This window comes from Brachyistius frenatus, unplaced genomic scaffold (genome assembly GCF_029030835.1).
Source record: "Brachyistius frenatus isolate BFR_SWC_R1_liver_20210118 unplaced genomic scaffold, ASM2903083v1 Contig_24, whole genome shotgun sequence".
NCBI lineage: Eukaryota > Metazoa > Chordata > Actinopteri > Embiotocidae > Brachyistius > Brachyistius frenatus.
Window position 1 is genome coordinate 1,074,658 of NW_027210623.1, and position 13,401 is coordinate 1,088,058.

At 40.1% G+C, this 13,401-nt stretch overlaps 1 protein-coding gene across 19 annotated transcripts in view; it reads left to right on the plus strand.

Annotated features, from left to right (window-relative positions):
- Nucleotides 1-9,411, plus strand: part of tjp1a (tight junction protein 1a) — a 101,305-nt gene extending 91,894 nt beyond the window's left edge. For 10 of the 19 annotated variants that reach the window (XM_069697630.1, XM_069697633.1, XM_069697643.1 and 7 more), the window contains 5 exons: nucleotides 282-562; nucleotides 2,128-2,282; nucleotides 2,374-2,594; nucleotides 4,153-4,296; nucleotides 7,516-9,411. In XM_069697630.1, coding sequence (XP_069553731.1) covers nucleotides 282-562; nucleotides 2,128-2,282; nucleotides 2,374-2,594; nucleotides 4,153-4,296; nucleotides 7,516-7,610 — 896 coding nt within the window. In that variant the 3' untranslated portion in view covers nucleotides 7,611-9,411. The remainder of the gene's footprint in view (nucleotides 1-281; nucleotides 563-2,127; nucleotides 2,283-2,373; nucleotides 2,595-4,152; nucleotides 4,297-7,515) is intronic. The other 9 variants (XM_069697634.1, XM_069697646.1, XM_069697647.1 and 6 more) reach the window with 3 other exon arrangements.
- The last annotated feature ends 3,990 nt before the right edge of the window (nucleotides 9,412-13,401 follow it).

The following is a 13,401-nucleotide window of genomic DNA, read 5'->3' on the forward strand; positions in this document are numbered from 1 at the left end:
TTACACGAGATTGTAGTGAAGTGAAAATGCACGTGTGTGTGTGTGTGTGTGTGTGTGTGTGTGTGTGTGTGTGTGTGTGTGTGTGTGTGTGTGTGTGTGTGTGTGTGTGTGTGTGTGTGTGTGTGTACTGTATCACACTGTACTTGGTCTACTGATAATTACTGCTGACTACGTATTCCCAAATGTACAAAATGTCTTACAATTAAAAGCACACATGCACACTACAAGCCATCGACAAACACTTCAGAGCTTTTCGGCTGACGTGCACGGCTCTTCCACAGCCAAGCCTCCTGCCAGAGAAGACACTGTCCAGACCAACTTCCTGCCTCACAAGAGTTTTCCTGAGAAGTCTCCAGTTAATGGGACGAGTGAGCAGCCTCCAAAGACAGTCACTAGCACTGGGGCTCCACCAACATCCAGCTACAACCGCTACGTGCCCAAGCCCTACACCAACTCTGCCAGGCCTTTTGCACGCATGTTCGACAGCCCGAAATTCAACCACAACCTGCTGCCCAACGACAAGCCTGAGAGTGCTCCGAAGGTAAACGGATTTTTCCCCGAGGTAGTGAATCAAATATCTAATTGTGTTTAATTACATGTGGACTTAAAATCAAGTAAATCGATGGCGCTGTTGATGCATCTGTAACCCTTTGATTTTCAGTCAAAGACATAAACAAGACAATCTAGTTTAAAACAAAGAAAAAGTTCAAATGAAATGAATGAATTATTTTTGATCTAAAAACTGGAGAAAGAAGAATTTACTAATAGTTTTCAATCACAACCATAGTGAACAGCAATGTGTTTCTCTTCATGCTGCCTCTCTGCCGATCTGTAACAAACGCTTTTCACCCTCCATGTGTTTGTCACACCTTCACTTACCTGTGACTTCTCCACAACTTCTTATTTTGTGAGTGTTGGCTCACCTTTCCCCTCCAGTCCTGTTTTCTTTCCACTGCAGCCGTCTTTCACTTTCATGAGCAGCAGCTTCACTGGCTAAAATTATTTCCTAGTCTTCTCTTTCCTCTGACCTTTAGTTGATTTGGATGTTCGGATTTATGCAAATACTTCTGAGATTGAAGTTGTTTGGTTCTCACTGGGAAGCTGTTTCAGCTATTTATTTTGGTAGTTTCCGATGGTTACATAAATAACCTGAGCTCTTTATCTTTACCTTCCATATTCACTCAGAGCTGCAATCAAACACATCCATCATAGGTGTGAGATTATTCTGTCCGGTTACTGAAAGTAATCCACAATCTCCAACCATTCAGTATTAAGAGTTTTCAATGGTCATGATATTTATTTATGCAGCCCTTTTCATTTATTCCATTTACAGTGTTATCCTTTAAACTCCAGTCATTATTATTGGCTGTGTTGAACTCATCTCAGTAGTGTCAGTTCTGACCAGTTCACACAATCGATGAAGAATTTCTCAAAGCCGAGAACACATGTTCATATTCAAACACGTCCACGTGAGCGCATGCAGTTAAAAAATGGGATCTTTGGCACATTTTTACCTTCATTGTTAACTAAGTTGAGACTAGCTCACCTCGCTAACTGTGTGTTGCAGCAGTATGTTAGCTGGATGGTTCTCTGGTGAAAAAGGTTGTGATTAACGGTATTTGCAGTTGCCACAAATCACCAAACCTGCTTTGTTGGTCTAAAACTGATTTATAAATGTGAATTTAAAGGCACGTTTGGTCCAACTATATAATTTATGATCTATATTATTGCTGGTATAATTTGAAATACTTGTATTTTCATACAGTAAGCCTATGTCATAGAAAGCTGGACTGACTGCAGTAGTAAATCTGGCCAAAAGGGCCGTTGCTCTTCTTTTTGACTGTTTTATATGAATTGACATTGTTTTAAAACACTCACATTTAGACAGCTTTTGTCATGTATGTAGTAAATACACTGATTTTCCTGGAGCTCTGGCGCTCCCTCACATTGTTAAATAAGAAAAACTGGTGAGCTCTTTGGTGAAAAGCAAACGCAAGTTAATCACAAGCTCTCAGTCTGCACATTGTGACACGGTCCCATTTCCGGTGTCAACAGAAGTGAAAAGACAAAATGAGTGAGTGGGTAAAATACCACGGATAACATTGAACCCTCTTTTGTTTGGGACAGGGCCAGAGCTCCAGTCCAGTGAAGCCTCAGATCCTCCCACAGCCCCAGAACACAGACCACGACAGCGGCCTGGACACGTTCACGCGCACTATGGACAACCGCTCCAAATACCAACACAACAACGTTAACGCTGTGCCCAAGGCCATCCCTGTGAGGTAACTCAGTCTGAGCAGAGAGGAAACCACAAGTGTTCTGTTAAACATGTTGAATATGAGAGTGTGACAGTAGAAGGTATCTGTCTCCCAGCCCCAGTGCCCTGGATGATGATGAGGATGAAGATGAGGGCCACACAGTGGTTGCAACAGCTCGTGGTATCTTCAACTGTAACGGTGGCGTTCTGAGCTCCATTGAGACCGGTGTCAGCATAATTATCCCCCAGGGTGCCATCCCCGACGGAGTGGAACAGGAGATCTACTTCAAGGTCTGTCGAGACAACAGCATCCTGCCACCACTCGACAAGGAGAAAGGTAACTAATCAAAGATGGAGCGATGAACAAACCCCTGGTTCTTCATTTGCATCCAAATTTTTTGCAAGTTTATAAAGTTGGTTTTAATGGTCTGCCATTTTCTGTTTTAAAGTTTAAATGTTTCCCTCGGGGAGATATTCTTGATCCTAGGTAAGGATTGTACTGAATGACAATCCTATTCACAATTGTAATGTTTCATTCTCCTGACTCTTTCGATTAGTCTTTGTTTTCTCTGACTGGTGAACATAGCGGAGAGCTTGGCAGCAAAAGCGCCCCATATTTCCTTCAGGAGTTGGTGGAGACAAAAAATGGGTTAAAAGAGAGAGTGAATGTTGGACCTCACCAGCTGGCTGCAAATTAATAATGATGATGTCGCTTTGTAATTGTTGGGTGTGTAAAAAATGATTTGCTACCAACTTGATCACATCACCTGGAAAGGTGATAATATGGCATCGCAGCGTTTACAACTTTGTGCTGCCAGTAGCCAAAAAAAAATTGTCATTGCAGCTTTAGTTATTGGCAATGGTCTCCCTCCTGCCAATGTTTTGTATGTCTGTACTTTCATACAGCTGATAGAGCGCTTTACCAGCCATCACTCAGTCTGGTCCTATAAACTGCTGCTTTTTGGGATGTGGACGTCTAACTCATCTTTAAAAGCATAATGAACATGATGTTAATCAGTGCGAGGAACTTGATATAGTTTAGTTTAATTATTGAAAAGAAAAAAAAAGATATCTGATGAGACAAGTTTTTTTCTCCTGTTAAAAGCTTCATTATGTTTTCTGTGGGGGCAGACAGGTTTTTTAAAAGACACATACTGTGTTCACCATCTGAAATATTAAATATCTCCTGCTGATATTCAACACTAGAGATTATGTTGACAACACCGAGGCACGGCTGTCATGTAGGCGAGATACACCTCCAGTTTTATATTAAAGACTGCATTTGTTAAGTTCAGCTGATCCTGCACTGTGTTGTCAGTTTACATTGCTTTTGTTCTGTCTTGCGACAGTGAGACCTCCCATATTATCAACTAGCAGTCATCAGTGTTCAATCTTAAAATATAATGACGATAAGCATAGGTGATTGTCTGGTGTTAAAAAAAAAAGCCTTTCCGTATGGTAAAAGATTTTGATTTTGACACCAACACGTTTTTGCTTGAAGAAACATACTTTTGCTGCGTTTTCGCGGAAGTGAATCTCATCAGCGTCAGTAAGCGTTTCCCACATGTGGCCTCTGTTTGTGAGCCCGCTGAGGTAGATAAAAACCCTCCATTTTTATATTTAGGCATCTCTGACATTAGAACACGTTATTTGACTCTTGTTCATTTTTGGCCAGATACCTGTCTGAGTGACTGAAGGTTTCTCGGTGTGCAGCCAGCTAGAGTGACTGATAGCATGTCAGGCCTGGATGAGCTCACCTAGGATCAGAGCGAGTTCCTCTTACTTCTTTCAACACAACTTCACAAGACCACATTTGAACACCCATTACATTTGAAACTTGTACATGATTGTAATCACCCTGATTGTATAAGCTTGCTTTGTGTTTGTGTCCACAGGAGAGACTCTGCTCAGCCCTCTGGTGATGTGTGGACCTCATGGCCTCAAGTTTTTGAAGCCTGTGGAGCTTCGTTTACCTCACTGTGCGTCAATGACCCCTGATGGTTGGTCTTTTGCTCTAAAATCCTCCGACTCCTCGTCGGGTATGCTGTGCTCTCTCTGTTCTTCGGGGGTCGTTTGGGCTGGCTGTGTGACAAATTGAGGGTTTTGGGTCACTGTTTAATCAGTTTTTACCCCCAGTTTTGATTCTCTTCTTTATCAAAAGTCAACCCTAAACATTTTCAATTCAATAATGTTGTCACTTCGACACTGACAGAGAATCAATCTCGGGGGGGAAAATCTTTTTTTTTTTCACTTATTACTTTGTGTTGATTCATTTTCATCATTTATTCTGGCTAACTCACCCACACAAACGCTCATTTGCTGTATCACTGGTTTTCTTTACGTTAGGTTTCTTACTTCAACTTGCTAAAACTGCAGTATTTCTCTCTTGGTTTCCCTGGGTCATCTTAACAAGTTTCTCTCATTTTATTTTAACATGCATGCAGCGGATGCTTGGCCGTACAATATTTTAATTTCATCAGGAAGAATGATTGTGCATGCTTCTCTGTGCAGAATGATTTTTCTCACATAGCCACCCAAATCCTGACCTGAAGAACAAACAGCTTTTCTAGATGTCCCAGAAACTGGGACACTGTCATCACCAATCATGCCCGTCATTATCCTTTATACAATTCAAAAGTTACACAATGACATTTTGTTATCATGTCGAAATGTGGCTCTCTAAATTTAGCCCCTTTTTGTGTTCTTACTTGAAGGTAGCTTTCAGGTTTCATGTGATTATTTTTTTAGACTTACCTCAGTTTGTCCGGTTGAGAAACTGCATCAGCAAAAAAGACAGGAAAGGAAAAAAAGATTCAAATAGATGAACCACTCACAGCTCAGATTTGCTGCAGGAGGAGGAAGTGCCTTCAACCACATCTCTTAAATTAACTGTAACTCCTCCATCAGCAAATTGTTGTTTAGATGATTACACTCAATCATTTGCTCACCACATCTGGCCTGATAAGACCTGAAAACTCAGGTACATATCAGGTACAGCAGATAAGATCTAAAGCAGGTAACCACCCATTAAATATACCACTATGAAAGTCCAAGTAAAACCACAAAGCAGAAATCCACGTTCACATTTAGCAGTGAAATTGATCACCAGTGCATTTCAGACACAAATGAGATAAAGAGAGACTCCAGCACAAAACATGTTAATGGAAATCAAAACCAAGATAAACTACTTCAAGCAGATCTTTATTACATCTATAATGTAATTGAGCAAAGTCATTATTTTAAATCTGAGAAAGACCCGAGGCTTGAATAGAAGTTGAAAGAAAAAGAGCAGAACAAAAGTGAAGAAAGTAACTCATCTCTCTTTTCCCTTTTTCTTATTACTGTCTTCCAAAACAGTGGTAATTTTGGCAGTGGTCTGGATTAGCTGTTAATTAGCCTCATTTTAAGGATGAGATTTGAAAGGCTGAATGAGATGTCGGCTCACTCTGTTGTCCCGCTGAATTGTGGGAGGATTATGGGGCTGCGTCGTAATCCTCTTATTGTAAAGTAAGGCCACTCTCCGGCCTCCTCCTGCCCCCTTCTGTGGTTTTCTGCTCGCTTTCTTTCCCTGCTTCTATTTTTTACTCCTGTACAAGTCTCTCGTCTCACTGCCTCTCTGTTATCTCCGCTGTGTTACTCTCTTCCTCACAGTGATCTCGCTGTGCTAACTTAAATACTTCAGCTCAGAACCAGTGTGATACAATTTAGCTCTGTAACAGAAGTGATCTCTGTTCAAGAGGAACAGAATGTGATTTCAAAATGCCATGAAACTACTTAAATTCAGACACTACCATGAAATCATGCAGTATTTCATCTTATAGGCTTTCAGAGCTTCAGCACCCGTGATATGAATTGTTTAAAGGTAAACCGTAGAGTTGTTGGAATGTAACGTTTTAATAAGTGAGGTCCCTGCTTTGTTTGACACACAGGTAATGTGATATACATGTTTTAACATGTTTGTCAAGTCTTGAAGATGCACAAGAGCAGAAACAAGTAGTTCATTAATCAATTAGTTGACAGAAAATGTATCTGCAACTTTTTTATTCATTAGATTGTTTCAATCATGTTTTAAGCAAAAATTCTCCCAAGTTCTCAGATTTCAGCTGTTGATCAGACGGGTTTAAAAACCTCCACAAGGTAACTTTAAATTGTCGTCATGTCCTGGATATAGTGATATGTGATACAAGTTTTTGTTGCAAAAAATGGCCGAAAATATTTTTTTATTTTTCTCTAAACTCTTTCTAAAAACTTGAAAATGTCAAATCAGCTTTGATTTTCCCTTTATATTTGACACCCTCACAAGGGGCTTTCTATACATGAAGATACGGATGGAAATGTCCTGCAGTTGTTGTGAGCTGCTGGCTCACAGGCTCGGTGTCAAAGTAAAGAGGGGAAAGCTGCACACTCAGAACTCAGATACAGTTTTTTATTTGAAGTTTTAAAAGTCTGCATTTTGGCACACAGACTTCTTTTGGGTAAAACTTTCTTCAGTTTATTATGAATATCAAGCATGACTCGCAAAATGTTCTTTATTGGTGTCTAGTCTGCAGTTGCTCTCTAACAGTTGGGAAAGAACATGTCAAAACTAAAGGAAAGACTCTAAAGGCTGGCGGGTGAAGGTTCTGTGAGGGTTCTGTGAGAGTTCTGTGAGAGTTCTGTGAGTACAAACCCAACAGGTTTGTTGAAATGAGTGTTGTAGTTTTGGGTTTGAGATAATAGGAAACAAAGTTTAACAGTTTAACATCTGGCATCGAGTCAGACGGGTCAGAGTTGGGCTCTGACAGCAGCGAGGACAGTTGGACTCTGACAGCAGCGAGGACTTTTTTGTGGAAATTCATACCATACTGTCACCATACACTACTGGCACATGTCCTGTCGTAGACTGCACTGTAGCGTGGACCTCTGCTTCCTCTGATTCATTACTGAACTTTCCTCTTAACAGACCTGAATATTTATAATTACAATTACACTCAAAGCTCACAGTGACTGAGGGTTAATATGCAGCCAACAAGAGGCTGAGGACATTCAATGAAAGTATGAAATAGCTTTTGCTACTGCTGCTGCACTTGGATTAAAGTCACAAACATACACTTAACATGGCTTGCAAGCTCTTTATATCAAGTTTTGCATAAGTGCAGTTTTAAAATGAGACCAGGACTTTGTGGTATAAAGAGAAGTTTGCTTAATAAAGGCATTAGAGGTGGGCTTTTACATAAGTAGCAGCTCGCTCACCATCCTCTCCATCTGTCTGCCCTCAGGTGACCCAAAAAGCTGGCAGAACAAGTCTCTCCCCGGAGACCCCAACTACCTGGTGGGAGCCAACTGTGTGTCGGTGCTCATTGACCACTTTTAAGGACGGAGCAGCAGGTGTGATGTTACTGAACGTGGAACCATGGGGGATACAAATGAAGATGGACACACACACACGCGCACACACACGCACACACACGCACACACACGCACACACACACACACACACACACACACACACACACACACACACACACACACACACACACACACACACACACACACACACACACACACACACACACACTACATGCTGTACATACACTGACAAGATGCACTCCACACATCCAAACACGGCACATGACGGAGTATGAAGAGAAGCCAGTCAGTGCTGTGTACTGCACCCATGGATGAAGACACTGGTGATGATCGTTACAAGATGTTCTTGAAACTCTTCCACAATTTGAAGTTTTGATGTGAAATGAAACCTTTAATGCATGCCCCATGTCACTGAGGATTGACACTATATATAAGGCAATGTTTAATGTAATTTTTACATAAATATAAATGGATGGATGGTTTTTGAGGCAACATACATGCTTCAGAAATCTGTGTCAGTATATTTATGCTATATATGCATACAGTATATATAGTAGTTTAGAGAAGATTTACTAAAGTTTTACTCATAAATTCAAATACCAGTCGACATCCTTGTTGTTTTTCAGTTCAGGGGACTGAACGTGTCTTCGTATCGCCACGTTGTTCCGCAGGGAGTGGAGGGAATTCTGTTGAAGGTTTGAGACAGGTGGGGAGATTTGCAAGTATCTGTTGAAGGAGTTGGCAAAACCCGAGCTGGATTTTAACCCGAGCAGCACACTTTTAGAGACTTTGTTCCTTCAATCCTTCCATTGTTCTTCCTTTTTTCTACAGTAATACCTTGTAGCTGACTTTCTTAACCGAGTACTACGTCTCTCCTTCTAGCCTGAGGGAGATCTATGCATGTTCTTTACTCAGGTCCAGTAACCTCCTCAGTTTCTTCCTCACATCTCCTCCTCTCTCTGCCTCTCCTCCTCCTCTCTCTTTTTCCTCTCGGTGCACTCTTGCACTCACACACAAATAAGAAGTGATGCCTTATCTGCAGATTATTCACTTTTCATTAAGAAAAAGAAATAAGTTATGATAAATTATGGTATAATGTCATTTGTTTTGCCATTTTTGTGAACCCACTGTATAAATGAACTTGGGTCTAGCACACAATAACAGTTGATAAAAGATAACAAAGGTATGCTCTTCTTTTATCTGCTATGCATTACTTAAAAAAAAAGAAAAAAAAAGAAAGAAAGAAAAGAAGTGGCTGTAAATAAAGCTAGCGTATTGCCTTGTTTCTTTTGTTTGTAAATGAACTTTTTGTATGTCTTTCTTTTTTGTATAAAACTTAGAGAAAACATGTTTTAAAAAGCGAAAGAAAGTGAACGTGGTTATCTTTGTATTCTGGATATACCCTCGAGCCTTGGAATTGTAACCTAACAATAATACATCACACCTTTTCTACCAATATATTGACACTATGTTACAGTCGCAAAGCTGTCTTTTTATGGCCGTTGAAGGATCAGGAACGTACTTGGGCTAAAATGCATTTAAAACATGTTCTTGTAAAATGGAGTGCTCTCAAAGTGTCCCCCTCACTGATTTGTGATACTGGATGCTATATTGTGTGCCCTTAAATGTATTTTTGTACTAATAGACAATATATTACATATGGCACACCAGTACTGTTTTATTTTTAGATATAACACGGCTTTAATTGGATATTAGCTCTTCACGTGTGGCTGACTTTTTTTCTCCTCTGCAACACAATTTTAAGTATACCACTGTATTAATAAATAAAATCATTTTTAAAGTAAGGTTTGTGTCTGTAAGGAAGTTTGTTTTTTTATAAACCGACAAAGTGAACTGGGATTTTTATCTTTTTCTAAAATAGGCAGCGAATGCAATTGATGTATTATTTTTTTTCCTTTTCTGTCCTGCTCATCACAGCTACTATCTATTTTACGTCATGTTATTGCCTACGGCAAAGAAGTTGTGTTTTTGATGACAATTGTGTTTCTTTTTCTATTTGTCAGCAGGATTATAGAAAATCTATCGTCCCAGTTTGCCTTATATTTTGGCGTGCAGCCCAGTCACAGGGTAAATCCACCAATTATTTTTCATAAACATTGTTTTATAGGCTGTTGTACCTACTATTGGTGCGTTCCTCATTTCTTCTCTCAGTTAATGAGTTGTCCATGTCATCGGGATATGAATGGACTGATCTGACACACCGTGTTGGTCAGAGTTCACCAACTCCAGAAGATGGTAGCAATGCAACATTTAGGAGGCAAGCCACCGCTAAAACCGAAGAAATAGAAGACGTGGAGGATCGGACATTGTTGTTAGTTTTTTTTAGCATGTCCAAAAGGAGTTGTGTAGACAGCGCAAATCGGGCACCTCACCAATCTCATCCTCAAAATCCAAGATGGCGGATCAATGCTTCAACACAAGTGAGAGTTCTCATAATACTGTTTATAAGCATTTCTTTCTCATTTATGTCATTAAAGTAGTTGTACACCCAGTGCTGTTCAACTTTCAGCTGTGGACATGCTGCTACAGGGTTTGCATTTGCAAAATACCAACAAATGTGTTGTTATCAGCTGGTAATACTAACAGCAGCTAATCTGACATGTAGCCTGCTGGAACCAGTCAACTCGGATGTGATGTCATTTCCTTCTCTAACGTCTGAGGTAAGAGGAATGATGGGTTCATTTGACGTGATCCAGGCCAGCTCGGTTTCTGTCCGTTCTGCTCATGTTATTTATCATCGCCAACAATAACCTCACAACAAAACTGGAACCAGCCGCTACAGTTTCCCTCCAGCTACCGCATGGCCTCAGGGCATGATGGGAAATGCCTGGTTCTCACCTTATCTAACAGCTGATTGGTTTAGATGTTGGCTTAACAATAAAGTTCTTTAGAAACGTTTCATTTTTGAATGAGTGAAAGTCTGAAGGCAGCATAATCTGCTGAAAACACAACATTAACCAGTTTAAGGTGGTTGCTGGTTTTAGCTGGTCATGGTCTGGTGTAAGGCTGGTCGAGCTGGTCTGTCAGTATAGTTGGCCAGCTTGGTAGGACTGGTCACCCAGTCAGGCCAAGCTGGTGTCTGCTGGTCAGGCTGATTGGCCGTCTGGCAGGTGAAGTGGTCGAGATGGTTAAAATGGTTGGATTGCCAGTCAGACTGGAGTAATGTGTCAAGAAGATTTACATTTCACAGAAGAGTACATTATTGGCTTTAGCCGAGGTCTGCGCTCTCCAGCTGCCCTTCTTGTTCTATACATAATTTTGATATGACTTCAATCTCCAAATTGTTTTGTCCTACCAACTCTTCAAACTTCTCAGTTTACTGCCACATATAAAAGAAAACCTCAAATCTTCACCTTTAAGGAGACAGGGAATTTTGGGTATTTTAGTTTTAAGAAATGACTAAAATATAACATTTATTCAAAATTGAATGTTTTTGATTTCAGTAATTAATATGCATTTTGTTTTAGGGTTTCGACTGTTGGCCTGGATATTGTTTCAGGCTTTACGTCGTGAATCTCAGCTGACAGCTAGGTGGCGCATGTGTGCCATGGATGAGTCTGCTATGCAAGGTCAGAGATATTTTTAGCAGTGATTTTAATTTGATTGTCTCAGGATAAAAATAAAATATCTAAGAAGTCATTTTACAAATGTTTGTTTTTCAGTTAATTTGCAGGACTTTCAAGTTTCAACAGTTCTTTAAAATTTGAAATGTTTCATAAAATGTGCTAGGAAAACTACCAAGTCATTATTTATGAAAAGTAGATATGATAAAACACAAGTAAGGGAGCCTTGCAGGATGTGATCTGTACCAGTGGTTGTCAGTTTGAGGGTCGAGACCCCGAAGAGGTCCCAAGACTGGTATGGTTTTGGTCTTTCTGAATTTTACTTCAGTTTGCTCTCTGCATCACTTCCTCCACCCACCAGAGGTCTCCAGTCTGTTTTCTCTCCATACCCATTCTCCTGCTTGCCACTCCAATCATTCAGAGCATATTTATACTCCCATGCTGGACTAACATGTAAGAGGACTAACATGTACTAACATGTAAGAGGACTAACATGTACTAACATGTAAGAGTCCTAACATGCACTAACATTTAAGAGTCCTAACATGTACTAACATGTAAGAGGACTAACATGTACTAACATGTAACAGGACTATCATGTACTAACATGTAAGAGGACTAACATGTACTAACATGTAAGAGGACTAACATGTACTAACATGTAACAGGACTATCATGTACTAACATGTAAGAGGACTAACATGTACTAACATGTAACAGGACTATCATGTACTAACATGTAACAGTACTAACATGTAAGAGGACTATCATGTACTAACATGTAAGAGGACTAACATGTACTAACATGTAACAGGACTATCATGTACTAACATGTAACAGGACTATCATGTACTAACATGTACTAACATGTAACAGGACTATCATGTACTAACATGTAAGAGGACTAACATGTACTAACATGTAACAGGACTATCATGTACTAACATGTAACAGGACTATCATGTATTAACATGTACTAACATGTAAGAGGACTATCATGTACTAACATGTAACAGGACTATCATGTACTAACATGTAAGAGGACTAACATGTAACAGGACTATCATGTACTAACATGTAACAGGACTATCATGTGCTAACATGTAACAGGACTATCATGTATTAACATGTAACAGGACTATCATGTACTAACATGTAACAGGACTATCATGTACTAACATGTAACAGGACTATCATGTGCTAACATGTAACAGGACTATCATGTACTAACATGTAACAGGACTATCATGTACTAACATGTAACAGGACTATCATGTGCTAACATGTAACAGGACTATCATGTACTAACATGTAACAGGACTATCATGTACTAACATGTAAGAGAACTAGGTGTACTAAGGGACGTAGAATATTTAGAACTCAGTCTGCAGTCAAAGGTCGCTGGTTTGTTAAGTCAAGTCTGTCAGGCCAAGTCTTTCTGTGCTGAGTTTCCCTAGATTTATGTTTTGGTTTTGAGTATCTCGTCTGCTTTGGACTCCTTTGTAAAGTATTTCCTGTTTGTTAAAACCAGCTTCTGTGTTGTGCATTTGGATCCTCTCCTCACATGAACTGGGACAAAGATAAGTGATGATCAGAGAAAGAAAGAAGATCCGATCTTTCCCTCATTTCTCTCTTGATTGATTTATTTTTAAAGAGTACTGTACACTTTTACCTCTTTGATTCTTTTGAATGTGCCACATGCCTTCAATGTTGGGAACAACAAGGCCACACAAAAACCACAGAAGGCAAACCCACCTTTCAGGTCATTTATAATGATCACTATCATTTAATAATGTGCACCAAGTCTAACTTCTCCGAGGTTTAAAAATCCTCCCCAGGTGGGTCACATTTTTCTGCAGGACTGTTACCCGCAGCCTACATGATGAAAGACAATACTGACCAAGACTAAATGGCAATGCTGCTGAGGTTTCTGCTTGAGCTAAGGTTCATAGTCTCCTGCTAAAATGTACATTTACGTAATTGATCCTCGGAATCCTGTTTGCAGGACAGAAACGCAAAAACCACTGTAGGGTTTTCATGTCCACAGAAACTTTGTGCATTTGTGCAGATCCCACCTCGTTTTCATCCACCACCACATCACCAGCAGCGGGAACAAATGACGGGCTGCTTTTTTCATGTTGCCTCATTGTGGAGAGCCCCCCTCCTCCTCCTCCACTCCTTCACCGTCGTAGTAAAACAGACTCCGCGCAG